This window comes from Glycine soja, chromosome 17 (genome assembly GCF_004193775.1).
Source record: "Glycine soja cultivar W05 chromosome 17, ASM419377v2, whole genome shotgun sequence".
NCBI lineage: Eukaryota > Viridiplantae > Streptophyta > Magnoliopsida > Fabales > Fabaceae > Glycine > Glycine soja.
In genome coordinates this window covers 11187493-11201584 of record NC_041018.1, presented here as the reverse complement: position 1 = coordinate 11201584, position 14092 = coordinate 11187493, and the positions used below count along the sequence as shown (strand labels likewise).

Below are 14092 nucleotides of genomic sequence, written 5' to 3'. Positions count from 1 at the left end.
ATGTCTTCTTTTAGAGCTCTCTTCTTCTTCTTTCTCATCAACGTCTCCTTGCTCCTCACACTCTCTTCTGCGGCGGATCCATTCGTTTCATACGAATTTGAAGTCTCTTACATCACTGCATCCCCTCTTGGAGTTCCTCAGCAGGTTCCTCTCTTTCTCTCTCTCCATCTTGGTGTATGTTCATGTAAAATCTCAAGCTTTACTTGCAGATCTGCATCATGGGACACTATTAGATACCAGTGTGATACCTTTTTTCAACACTTGAAACTTGTGAAAGGGTTGTTATGTGATTGTGGATGCCATTATGAGGTGTTTTGTTTTTTTGACTAAGTAAGAGTTTGGTAGGTGGGCAGGAAGAAAAGAGCTACACTACTACTACTACAGGGTTGTGCTTTTTCTTTTTTTTTTTTTTAGGTTATGGCCTTCATGTCTTGTCTCTGCATTGTTTTTTGTTGCAGGTCATTGCTATCAACAACAAGTTCCCAGGTCCTATTATCAATGTTACTACAAACAACAACGTTGCTGTCAATGTTCGGAACAAGTTGGATGAGAGCCTCCTCATTCATTGGTAGTGTGCTTGCTTCTTCAGTTTCAAAACACCTCAATTTTAAACTTAGATTTGCTTTCACTGAGCTGAAAAAAGTTATGGAAATTTTCATGTGAGACAGGTCTGGGATTCAGCAAAGGAGGAGTTCGTGGCAAGATGGTGTTCTTGGCACAAACTGTCCTATTCCTGCAAAGTGGAACTGGACTTACCAGTTTCAGGTGAAGGATCAAATTGGAAGCTTTTTCTACTTCCCTTCCCTTCATCTTCAGAGAGCTGCTGGTGGATTTGGGGGTTTCATTATAAACAACAGAGCCATCATTCCTATTCCTTTTGATACCCCACATGGGGACATTGTTGTTTTTATTGGAGATTGGTACACCCGCAATCATACGGTTAGTGTCATACTTTAATTTATGGATAGTCCTGTTTTCTGCTGAGTGTCAATTCAATTCATTGTACTGTATATAACATGGTTCTAACTGTTTGTTGCTGGTTCTGCTCTGGAATGTAGGATTTGAGGAAGGCCCTTGATGATGGAAAAGATCTTGGCATGCCGGATGGTGTTCTCATCAACGGGAAAGGCCCTTACCGATATAACAACACACTTGTTCCTGATGGCATTGATTATGAAACCATTGAAGTTCATCCTGGTAGGTTCTTGGAAGAAATTTAATTCCTATGGGACAAAGTGAGAAACTTGAATTTGTTGTATAATAATTTATCTGATGTTATGCTTCTTTAGGCATAGAAACATGTAATCCTTGACCAATAGGCTTGTCTGAATTGTGAGAAAAACAATAATGCACTATACAAGCAAAACCTTTCTTGTATAGTGCATTATTCTATGCATCTTTGGATAAACTTTTCCATAACTACTTATATAGGAGAAGGTAAAATGAATTGAGTTTTTTTTTTTTTTTCCATACACTTAACTTTTATAGAAACTTTTCATCCAACTTTTCTAAAAGATGAAATGTATAAGTTGGTTTTAGCTTATGGTAGAAGCTCAGTTCATTTACCTTCTTATTTTTTATTATCTAATAAGTGTTTATGGAAAAGTTTATTCAACACGACATTGATTATTATCTGATGTGTAGAGTGCAAGGTAGAAAGAAAAGCTTCTTGTGGTTCTCACAATATTCATTATACTTTGTTTCCTTGGATGACATTTTTTACCTGTTAAATTATTTTAATGGTTATCACATGATGTTCAACAGGAAAAACTTACCGACTTCGTGTACATAATGTTGGAGTATCAACAAGTCTGAATTTCAGGATCCAGAGTCATAACTTACTTCTAGCAGAGACAGAGGGGTCTTACACAGTGCAACAGAACTACACTAGCTTAGATATTCATGTTGGACAATCTTATTCTTTTCTGTTAAGCACGGATCAAAATGCAAGTACAGATTACTACATTGTAGCAAGTGCCAGGTTTGTGAATGAATCACGTTGGCAAAGAGTTACTGGAGTTGCTATCTTGCGCTATACAAATTCCAAGGGGAAGGCACGTGGTCCTCTCCCACCTGCTCCTGATGATCAATTTGACAAAACTTACTCAATGAACCAAGCAAGATCCATCAGGTCCGAGCTGCAACTTTTAGCATTTTCTGTTATTTATTCACACTTCAATTTTCAATCTTCAGGAATACTGTCAAATCAAGCAACTATTCTTGGTATTGAGTTTCTGTATTGTTTTGAGAGGTTGATATTGTGTTAGTCAAATTGTCAAACTAAACCAACATTTTTGTGTCATTCAGCTAAGGACTGTATGTATGCCACTGTGTCTCAACTGCATGGACACATTAAATGTGTTGCAAATATCAGACTAATATATTATTGAATAATAATTCCAGATTTGATTCTCAAATTTGAGAATTCAAAAAATATCATTACTCACTCCTCCATTTCTGTGGTTAAATGTGTAGATGGAATGTATCAGCAAGTGGTGCTCGTCCTAACCCACAAGGGTCTTTCAGATATGGTTCCATCAATGTGACTGATATTTATGTATTGAAAAATAAGCCACTGGAGAAAATCAATGGGAAGCGGCGAGCAACACTCAGTGGAAACTCTTTTGTCAATCCTTCTACTCCAATCAGGCTTGCTGACCAGTACAAATTAAAGGGAGTATACAAGCTTGATTTCCCTACCAAGCCTCTTACAGGATCACCTCGCACAGAAACATCAGTCATTAATGGAACTTATAGGGGATTTATGGAAATTATACTGCAGAACAATGATACTAAGATGCATACCTATCACATGAGTGGATATGCATTTTTTGTTGTCGGGTACTGGCTAACTCCTTCTCTTTTATGTGCCATTCCATGTTTCTGGAACCAATAACACAACTTGATTTTGTTGGCTGCAGGATGGATTTTGGTGATTGGTCTGAGAATAGCAGGGGTACATATAACAAGTGGGATGGAATAGCTCGCACTACAGCACAGGTATATATATATTTATCTTAGATATGCTATATGTTCACATCACAGGTCAATTATTTTATGTTAATAATTTTTTCACCTTCTCACTCATGTTCTTGATGAAGTCTTTGTTTAAGGCATTTAAAAAGTTGAAACTTTTTGCTGCAACTCTAAACCCAATAAACTCCTGCTTATCATGTTGCTGACTGGCATACTAGTTTAGTCATAACCTAGGATAAAAATGCTGAAGTGAACTATGCTATAAATGGATAGTTTGTGTTCTTTACCATTAAAATTTCAGAGTTGTAGACTCTTTCATTGCTTCTATAATCAGTTCCACTTCCAACGCTTGTATTTCACATACTCGTGCCTCGATGGTCAAAATATCTATGGAGCTGAGCTTATGTCAATAAATCACATGAACTAATAACTAACTGTTTTCAGATATCTTTGATGAAACTTTATATCACAGCTGCTGTATCATTATTCCTAAAAGTTATAATCTCACATCTGTTTGTTTCCATTTGCCTCTCATTTAGGTCTATCCCGGAGCATGGACAGCAATTTTGGTTTCCCTTGACAACGTAGGAGTTTGGAATCTCAGAACAGAAAACCTTGATTCATGGTATCTTGGTCAAGAAACATATGTCAGGGTTGTCAACCCAGAGGTCAATAACAAGACTGAGTTGCCCATTCCAGACAATGCCCTTTTCTGTGGTGCCCTTAGCAAATTGCAGAAGTACAAATCCTTCTCTCCTAACTAAACCACCATTAACTTGAAAATTGTATATGTGGTTCTAAATTTTGAGGTCAATTGTGTTTTCTTTTCTTTCAGGCCTCAAAAGGTTTCTTCAGATGCACCATCAATCAGTCGGAACAAACTGAAGCTGTTCTTCACTTGGCTCATTGTATTCGCCTGGATCCACATTTTCCAGTAAAAAAGAGCACATTTTGGGTCATCCACTCTTTAGTTGCTTCAAGGTGAACTCTTGTGGCTTGTTGGTGAGGTTTTGTGGTTTTGTAAGTCTTGTTTATAGTATTATTGATCTTTTGCAGTGATTTTGACTTGTATTCTTCTTCCTATTAGGTTATGCTTGTGGTTCCATGTTTAATTTATTGGGACTTGTGATTCTTTTAATGCCTATAATTGATGTAGTAATCACAATTTAATCATACTCTCGATACATGTAACTTTACCTGCCACGACTACCTTCCTCCTGCCATCTTTATATTTGTTGTGTAATATTTGTAGCCTATCATGCAAGGTCAAAGATGCGTGGACCCAGCTGAAGATGCTTGATGCTTCTCTCGATGTTTAACAGATATGATTTAGCTAGCATATCTTTAAGAAAACAAATGTAAAAAAGGAAAATAACAAATTGACATGATGACATGGCCAAACAGAACATTTTTTCACATGCAAGTTTGCATGAACAAATTTAACTGGATTTGCCTTATTTGAGCTATTGGTTGATGCTCTACCTTAGCTTTGAAAATTTTGCTCCTGCACTTTATATTCTTCATTTTTGTTATGACTAATTTTTGTCCTTGAGGGACCGTTACCACTTGTTTTATTGCCCTCAGGTTGAAAGTGACACTGCATAATTTTTCAATCACAATTTCAGCTCTCATCAGAAATTTTCAGAGATAAAGTTTAATTCAGCTTGCCATGCATGTACAAATTGTAAATATGTGTACGACACTTGCGGATCTTGTCGGCAGTACAGTGTCACAACTACTTCCTCTCTGTTTCAGCATTCCTTTTAACATAAGTGAAAAAGATTATACACTATAAAAAATTTTATATCCTGAGCGAATTAGAACTCATCATACATAATAAAATTATTAATTTTTATGATAATTATTTTAAATATCATACCAATGATGATGTATAATTAGATGACAATTTTTATAATAATTACTTTAAATATCATATCAATAATAATGTATAATTAGATACCATTAAACTCTTAAAATAAAATAATCTATAAGCTAATAATTTATAAGTTATTGAAACATCTTAGCAAATATACTCATTATCTTCAATTTATACAATTTTTTCCTTAAATGTATGTAATACATTGTTTAAATGTGTAAAAAAATGAAAAATCAATCAATGAAGTTTTTTTTATTAATTCATCATTACTTTTATAAAGAATAATCATATAAATAATATTTTTTATGAAATTATAGTTAAAAATGATATACATATATATATATATATATATAACATAAGCAATGAATTAAAATACTGTAATTCATTAAACACTTTACTGTGCATTTTTTTAATATAATTTAGATTTTTATTGTCATATTTATTGTAGTATGAACTCTCAACTCTTTTCCTAATCTCACTCTTAATAATGATAAAATATTACATACAACTACTTAATTTTTGGTATAGCTTCTTCCTTAATTAAAAAAAAATGCTTATGTGCCAAATAAATTATTGATTTTAAGAATAAAAGGTAATCATTCTTTTTTATAAAACATGCATAATTTTTCAATTTATTTCTGTCAAAAACAACTTTTCAATTTACTTTGGGTGCACAAATCATTACTTTTTTATTTTATCCCATTTTCTCATTTTCTGCAATATGATAAATGAAAGAATATAAATATAATTAACATGTTTATGTAAATTGTATTAAAAAGAGAAGATTCAATTTATTAAATTCTTTTTAAAATGATAAATTATTATTATTATTATTATCATGATTGTTGTTGTTAAAACTATTATTATTAAATTTTTTTTCTCGATTCTTATTATTACCACTTTCATTATTTTAATTGTCATTGTGGTTACATATATAATCCAGTTATTCAGTATTTTTCATTTTAATATGAAGATTTTTAAAAGAACTAGACAACATTTTAAAAATATTTTATTTAAATTAAATATCAAAATAAAATTTTTTTAAATATTAAAATATTATTTTGAATAAAATTAAGTTAAAAAATAATTTTAATTTATCAAATTTTTAGAAATTTATTTTTAAAAACCTCATTTTAAAAAATAATTTAATTAAAAATAAATGTTTCTTTCATCAATCACATGCGAAGATTTGAAGACAGCGTTAGTTACCCATATATAGGAGGCATCACCAACCAAATGGGGAGATTTTGAAGTACTTTTCTAGGTGATAAAAAAAAAAGAAAGGAAAACGTCAAAAGGAGACCACATTGTTGCATGTTTATATTACAGTTTATAAATTTAAGTTGGTAAAGGTAATTGAAATCTTTCTTCTACAAAATTATTTTAAAGTTACTTTTTAATGTAATTAAATATGTCTCAAAACTATGTATAATTTGCTCTTTAAATTAAACTTGAACTACCATAACTTAGGGTTTTTTTTTAATACACATTCTCTCCTGCTTTTTTTCTGCTTTTTTCAATTTACAGTACTTGGTAATTTAATTTTTAATATATGCTGTTTGGAATTTTCTCTCTCCTTTTTGTTGTTTTTAATTTAAAATATTATAAAATATAAATATTATATCATATCATTTTTTTAATTGATTTTAAAATTACTTATTTATTAAATTAAATTTTTTAATTTTTTTTAAAGAAAATGATATTATTAAATATAATTATTTTTGTTTTATTATTTAATTTACTTAACATATATTTTAGGTGAATATTTTTATTTAAAATCTGAATTTTCTAATATAATTATTTTTAATATAATTATATTACTAAACGTAAATAGTTTGTTTATGTCATTAGATTTAATTAAAGATAAGAAGACTTTTTGTTTAACAACTTATTTATAGAAAAATATTATATTGTATTATCAATAAAATACTTAAACAATTAAGAAAAAAAAATTTAAGATGGAGATATGTTAGGACAATTGTTTATGTTAAGATGAAGATATACTTAAACAATTATATTACTAACTAATTTTATTTTTTTTAATTAACGAACATAACAAAAAAAATATATCAACAACACAAACTACAAAAGTACATACAAAGTAACCAAAAAATTGTACTATAATTTTATCCAATTTTTTTATTTTTCTTTATCTGTATATTTTTTCTTTAAAAAAATAAAAAACAAAATTATAAAATTTAATTTAATAAATAAGTAATTTTAAAACCAATTAAAAAAATTATATAATATAATATTTATATTTTATAATATTTTAAATTAAAAAAAGGAGAGAGAAAATCCCAAATAATATATATTGGAAATTAAATTACAAAGTAATATAGATTGAGAAGTAGGAAAAAGAAGATGTATTTATGGAAAAAAAAACCCATAACTTACATCTATTATAAATCTGAATAATTATTATCTTAAACTCTTTTATTAGATAAAAGTAATTTTTTAGAAGAAGATAAAAGTACTTTTAAGAATTATTATTTGACGAGAGTATTTTTTTTTCTTTTAAAATGAAAATATTTTTAAGAATTGTTATCTTTCTTGTTGAGTAGGTCATATATCTTATACTATTATTATATATTATATATTGTATGTTTATTTTTTAAAATTTTATTCTTTTTAAAAGCTTTTTAGTTTTAATTTGATTAAATTACTTAATTATTTCCCAAATTGTTTGGAAGATTTTAAGTATGTCTCTTAACTAATTTTTTAATTAGGTCCTTAAGTATTTAATTTTTTTAATCGGATCCTAAGTTTTTAAAATTGTCATAAATTATCATTTTTCAATGATTTTAAACAACTAAAAACTAATCAAAGGATTTTTTTTAGTTTAAAATAGGATTGTTGATAACTGCGAATTTTAGGTTTAATTGATAGTTAAATCAAATAAGAATGGTTAAATTTTCTCTACTCTAATGTTGTTTTTAAGAAAATAATGAAGATTTTAATATTATTTTAATTCTTGACTAGTAGGAATTCAAAAGAAGGGAAATTACAAGCATTTTAGAGAAAAATTGATGTAGAAACTTGAAGAATAAGCTGAAGTTAAGAATCATCCGCTTAGCGTGCAAGTCACGCCCAGCGCGACGCCTCACTAAGCAGTCAGCCCAGGTTTAGCACGAACAAAACCCACAAAGAAACCTGAAGGTGCTCAACGCGAATTTCGTGCTAAGCGCGTAATCATCGCCATACTTGCTAAGCGCGACAGTCGTGCTTAGCATAGGGTTGCGTGAAAACTAAGCTAACTAAGATCTATAAAATGAGTAGGAAGCAAAGGACAAAAATACACCGAGACTTAGAACTCTCTACTGAATACACCTAAAGCCTTTCAAATAGGGGAAACCCTCCTCGATATAGCCATTTCTTCCCTCTTTCTCCATCTCTGTTCTTCTTCTTCTATCCACATTAACCCCTAAGATGTAAAGTCTCTCCATGACAATGAGAGACTAAACTCTCCATTATTGAGAGCTTAGTAGTCAAACTCTTGTAATATAATTCTTTTTTATTATCTATTTAATGCAATTCAAATTTTTATTGTTCTTTTCTGTGCTTATTGTTATTGATTATGGTCTGATCACCCATTCTTATGCATCTGTTTAGGATGTATGCATTGGAAAGTGTTTATCTTCTAAAGAATTGGAAAAGAGCATCTAAATGAAATCATGTCTAAGAATAGAATGACTTTGTTTAGCCTATTCATGCATCTTCATTTTTAATGCAATTTATTATTTTATCTTTGTAAAAGAATTTGGGAGAGAAAATAAATAAATTAGACTTTCACTTGAGAAATCAGGGTTACAGTATCAAAGTAAATGTGGGTAAAAATTGAGATATAATATTAGATAGAGAAAAACTATTAACATTACATCTCAAGTAAGTTGATATGCTAGTTCCCAACATATTTGCATTATGAATTTATTTTTCGCATTCAAAAGTTGTTTATTTTTCTTGTCTTTTTTATCTTCTACTTTTTCTCTTTATTTCACTTGCAATTCATTATCTCTTCTACTCTATCTATTGCTTAAAAATTGGGTTTACACCAATCTAAGTACAAACAAAGTTTATGTAGACTCGACACTTCTTTATTTCACTTATCAATTGTTCATAAGTCCATTTGGGTTGAATTTGATTAAACTTATTACCTAACCCGATTAAAATTATCCAGATTGAATTAGATTTGTGTTTTTGTTGTCAAATTCAAACCAACTAGTTTACAAACAAATTAGTTTGAGTTAGGTTAATCAAATTAAAATATTTAAAATTATTTTATTTTATTTTTTAAAAAATTCTTACCAATTTTAACACAGTCTAAAGGTATTTCATTTCTATGATTATAACTTATTTATTGTATGCATAATCTTTTACGTGGAACAATAAATAATCCTTTTAGACAAGTTCATGACTAACTTATGTTACTAAACAGGTAATACTCAATAATTTTTGTATTTTTGTAACCATTATTATTCACTAATACTTGTATTCTTGTAATTTAAAATAATAATAATAATAAAAATAAAATGTCACGTCAATGGGTTACATGCTCAAAAATCAAAACTTGTTACCCAATTTATACAAGAATAGAATTGGTCCAATTCGATTCAAATATTAAAAAATTCAAACCAAAGTGATTAGGTCAATTTTATTCAATTCAAGTACTGATTGACTTTACCTATTAACACTCTTAATTTCAAGACCTAATTAATTTTTGTCTAAAAATTTATCTAATTTTTTTTAAATAGATTAGAGACCAACTAAGTACATTAACCGTTTAACTTCATATTTAATTTTATTTAATAACTAAGTAAAAACATGATTTCTTGATTATCACAAATCACGCCATTTTATATTTATTTGTATTTGATTTTTCTTAACTAATTGTCTCTTTTGACTGTAAAAAAAAACTATTTGTCTCTTGTAATCTCTCATTTTAATTTTTATCTCTAAATTCATTTTTTTAAAAATATTATCAAGAGATAAAAATAAGTTTATATCACAATATAAATTATTTTTATAAATTCAAAATATAATTTATATGTTTAAAATTATTAAAATATTTATTATTATAATTTTTAATTTTATAAAAATAAATACTTATCATGTGCATTATACAATCCATAACAACTTAATTAAATTTGGATAGCTAAACAGATATCTGCAGGTAATTAATTTAAACGATATTTTCTTCTACGCATTAATTAACCGAACGAAGATGAGTATTCCTTCTCAGGAGTATTAAGATAATCGTACTAGCGAGTATCTGTTAATATGAAGTCACTCAAACTCTTACATATATATGAAAAAAAGTTTCTCAGTTTTTTCATACTTGTGCACTTATAAGATTAAAGTATTTTAGCTTATTTACTTTTGTTTAGATTTAATAGATTAAAGTATTTTAGCTTCTAAAATTAACTTCTAAATCGAAGTATTTTGATTAATATGTTAATGAATTTCAAATATTTTCAAACATACTTCATTATACTTCATTGCTTGTGTTGATGAATTCACTTACTTTGAATGAATTGTTAATTAGTACAATTGCTACTTCATTCCTTAATGAATATTCATGTGAATACGAGACTTACTTTTATCTTATAGGACGGGTGACAATGGGTTACAACTTAAAACTCATGCTAGTTTCATCCCTTTGTCATTTTTCTTAGTAAACATTGAGATGTTAATTCAATAAAATATAAAAATAAATATATTCTCACTTGCATATTATACATGCAAATTCATTTTATTTTTTTAAATGAGAAAAATATTTAAAAATTAATTGAAAAGCAGAGTCTCGGTCAACCTTGCACAATTAACAAGTTTACTACGTTCCAATATTATACCAAACAGTCATTGAGCGAAAAATTCCAGAGATCTCTGGCAATTGAAGACAATCTACTATGTGAGTCCTATTGAGCAGAGACATGTGATTTAAGGGTGATGAATGATGATACTCCTCAAAGAAGAAAAGGTAAGGAAGAAGAAGAAGAAAAAGTATGGAAGAACTAGCCAACTAGCTAGTTAGCCTAAAAGCGAGCAGATGGGGAGTTCCCCCAAACTGACTAGTTATTGCAAATGGATTAGAAATACATTTTTAAAGTGATAATATTTTTAAAATATATCTTTAAATTTTAACTTGCTAATACTATGAAGCACTTCAATGTTATATACGTATATGGATGGTTTTTGATAATATGAATAAGGTCATAGGTTTGAAATTTCAGTATGACCATTTTACAAAAAAAAATACCTTCAAGTACACAAATGTATTGTGCATTTTTGCAAGGGATCAAAAGCTTTAAATATAATTAAGTCTCAGATTAAAAATTAATCTCATAATCAGTCCTAATGGATTGAAACTTATGGAAATATCAAGCTGGAAAAATTAACACATTTTATCCTAAAAACTAATTGAAAGTTTTGATTTTAATTAAACATTTTATTGTAAGCATATTAAGAGAACGAAGAATTTTGTTAAAATAAATCTTACAGGGGCATATACTAGCACCTCTCAATTGTTATTAGCATGGATCGCCTTCTCTTCATATGTTGGAACTAAAATTAGTATGGACCCGACAATCACCAAAAGAAACAGTCACACAGTCTCAGACTCTCAGTATATATGGCATGTATAATGCTTGTGGGTGATGCCTTGCGTAAATAGTTGAATATGTTGGAAATTTGAGAGAAAATAACTGGTTTGTGTTCTCTTCTTTTCATATAATTATATTGCACTTGCTTTTGCCTCAAAAAAAGGCTATGATGCATGCGCAAAAAATTGAGCGTGTTAACATGTTGGAGCTAAAGTGTGCATTTTTGCTTTCTTAGGAAAATATCCCACCCAATTGGGGGGATGAATGGATGAGAAAAAGTCAAGTACAGGAGCACCAAATACTGTTAGCAGTCATTTGTGGAATGTGGGGCTATGTATGTGCCTTTTCTTGATTACAATAGCCACTGTGTGCTATGTAATTATTCTTTTGCTGGGGATCAAGATTTAATACTCTTTTGGTTATAGTACGTAGCATCCGATGCATACGAACAACTGTTTTTTACTTGTCTGCCAGATGCCCCAGAAGCAACATGTTTGAGTTCAAATTAAAAGAGAAATTATATTAATTGGTACAACAGTTTTGCATAAAGGAAAACTAAATAGAAGGAAAAGCTGAGATAAAATGAATAAAGTGATGAGTAAGGCTATTTAATATTTAATTTGTTGGACTTGATTTATGAATAAAAGAAACTAAAATTGAGTTAAAAATTTGAACTAATTTAATAAATTAACTTTAAGTTGAATCAATCTAATTAGTTAAATCAAATCATTTGTGAGATTGAATCGGGTTAACTTTAAGTGAAAAAAAATTCATATTAAATTTGAATTGAATTTTGAATCGAATCAAATCTTATTGAATCAAGTTGAGTTTAGTTTGAGATTTCAATCCTATACACTCATGTAAAAAATTTAAAAATAATATTATAAGAAAAATCTTATACGACTCAATTTTCAACTATGGACTTGGAATCGCTGTCATTCTGTTGTTTACCTCTTCTTTCACATTCTTTGTTTTGGATCATTGTTTTATCTGGCAGCTATTGAACAGGCACCTCGAAATTGAGGGCCAACATGCTACCATGCTCGTGCGAACAGATTCGTCAGTACTAACTTTAGGAGGTTTTTGTAACAAATAACGAAAACAGTTCTTCATGTACAAGCACAGTCTCGAGTTGCCAGACCAATTTGGAGTGATTATAAAATCTTGCTTTTTTTTTACCATATAGTCATTTATAAATTTGAAATTCTATTTTCGAACATGAAGTTTTCACTATTAATTTGACTTCCATTTATTTTCAAATTATATCAACAAATTTAGGCATAATTGGAAAACATTTTGATCCTGGCATGCTTAATTAAAAGAATAAATATTTAAGATTTGATTTCTAGCTAAATGTACAGGAAAATGCTTGATAAAGTGAAATGATTTTTTTTAACTAGGTTATTAATACGAAATAGTTTTCATTAAAGCAGTGTTCATCGGGATCATGAGCGTATACAAAATAAGTATTTTTCTTCTTACACAATTTATTTTATACTCAAGAGTTAATTGAGATTCAAACTCTAAATCACTTAATCAAATAAAACAAGTCGCTATCATGTTTGTCGACTGTAAAAAAACAAAATATTTTATTCTCGATTGAATGATAGTCTTAAATTTAGTATATGCAAAAAATATTCTCAAATAATCGCCCCCTTATTTTAGAAATTTTCATTTTGAAATTTGAAAAATGATGGTTGTTATTATTACAGGCCTGTATTCTATGTTCGAAATAATAAAATTGGAAAATTTATATTTAGGAAATTATATGATCTTTGATTTATTATCTGGTTACAAATTATAGCAAAGATATGCTTTTGAGTAAGGAAATTATAAAGTTAGAAGTCATCTACTGATCAACTTACTCTCTAGCTTGAATCTTGATGCATGCATGGTCAATTAGTTTGTTAGAATGCGATTCGCAGGGGCGATACTCATTTTAATCGCCCAGGCCCAAGCATTAACTTGTGACATGTAAAACCAACAAACCCGCAGACTTTTTGGCTAAGAAGATAAATACATGATATCTGAAGCAAATATTGATTTGCGTTATTTGTATAAGTAATTAAGTATAATGCCTTCACTTGATATGGTCTGCTGTATTGATAAATACATGATATCTCTATGTGTTTGATAGGAGGTTGATCAACTATCATCGTGGTAAATTCTGTCTTATTTTGACGAGTTATATGACAAGAGTTTTGTTTTCCTCTGTTATATGAAAAGAGTTTATCAAGTAAGCATTGAATCAGACTTATTACGTTAATGAGAAAGAAAAGTGTTAGAAACTTATGTTTTGACATACTCTTTTGAATATATTTATTTTTATTAGTTGAAATTTATTAAAAATTATGATATTTTATGAGTCATAGATCGTATAAGTCTCATAATTTTATATTTTTCAATAAATTTTAATAAAAAAAAGGAATGTGTTAAAGAGTTTGTTGATAACACTCTTCTAATGAGAAGATACTAGATATGATAAATGGCATTCAATAAGATAGTGATTAAGAAACTTAAATGATAATTTTTTGATTGAGATACATAAAATAAAATGATGTTGTTCATAACTTTTTAAAACTTTTCTATGATTTTCACATTAATTTTTTTTAATTTTTTAATTAATAACACTTGTTAATTA

The 14092-nt window shown here is 28.7% G+C and overlaps 1 protein-coding gene across 5 annotated transcripts; it reads left to right on the top strand.

Moving 5' to 3' along the window:
* On the top strand, nucleotides 1-4724 carry LOC114393278 (monocopper oxidase-like protein SKU5). 5 transcript variants are annotated; one of them, XM_028354556.1, is made up of 10 exons: nucleotides 1-144; nucleotides 459-568; nucleotides 669-939; nucleotides 1059-1197; nucleotides 1765-2131; nucleotides 2476-2841; nucleotides 2922-3000; nucleotides 3516-3715; nucleotides 3812-3957; nucleotides 4602-4724. In XM_028354556.1, the coding sequence occupies exons 1-9, from the start codon at nucleotides 1-3 to the stop codon at nucleotides 3912-3914; spliced, it is 1779 nt and encodes a 592-aa protein (XP_028210357.1). In that variant the 3' UTR covers nucleotides 3915-3957; nucleotides 4602-4724. The 5 variants fall into 5 exon arrangements, with proteins under 5 accessions (XP_028210357.1, XP_028210356.1, XP_028210355.1 ...); XM_028354555.1 differs by having other exon boundaries at nucleotides 4561-4724; XM_028354554.1 differs by lacking the exon at nucleotides 4602-4724 and adding an exon at nucleotides 4242-4414.
* Nucleotides 4725-14092: the final 9368 nt, after the last annotated feature.

Bases quoted from the DNA above. Each gene is read 5' to 3' on its own strand.
- LOC114393278 (XM_028354556.1), top strand. From the start codon at position 1: ATGTCTTCTTTTAGAGCTCTCTTCTTCTTCTTTCTCATCAACGTCTCC. The intron at 2,132-2,475 runs GTCCGAGCTGCA...TTAAATGTGTAG, and splicing joins AACCAAGCAAGATCCATCAG to ATGGAATGTATCAGCAAGTG. The intron at 3,001-3,515 runs GTATATATATAT...CCTCTCATTTAG, and splicing joins TAGCTCGCACTACAGCACAG to GTCTATCCCGGAGCATGGAC.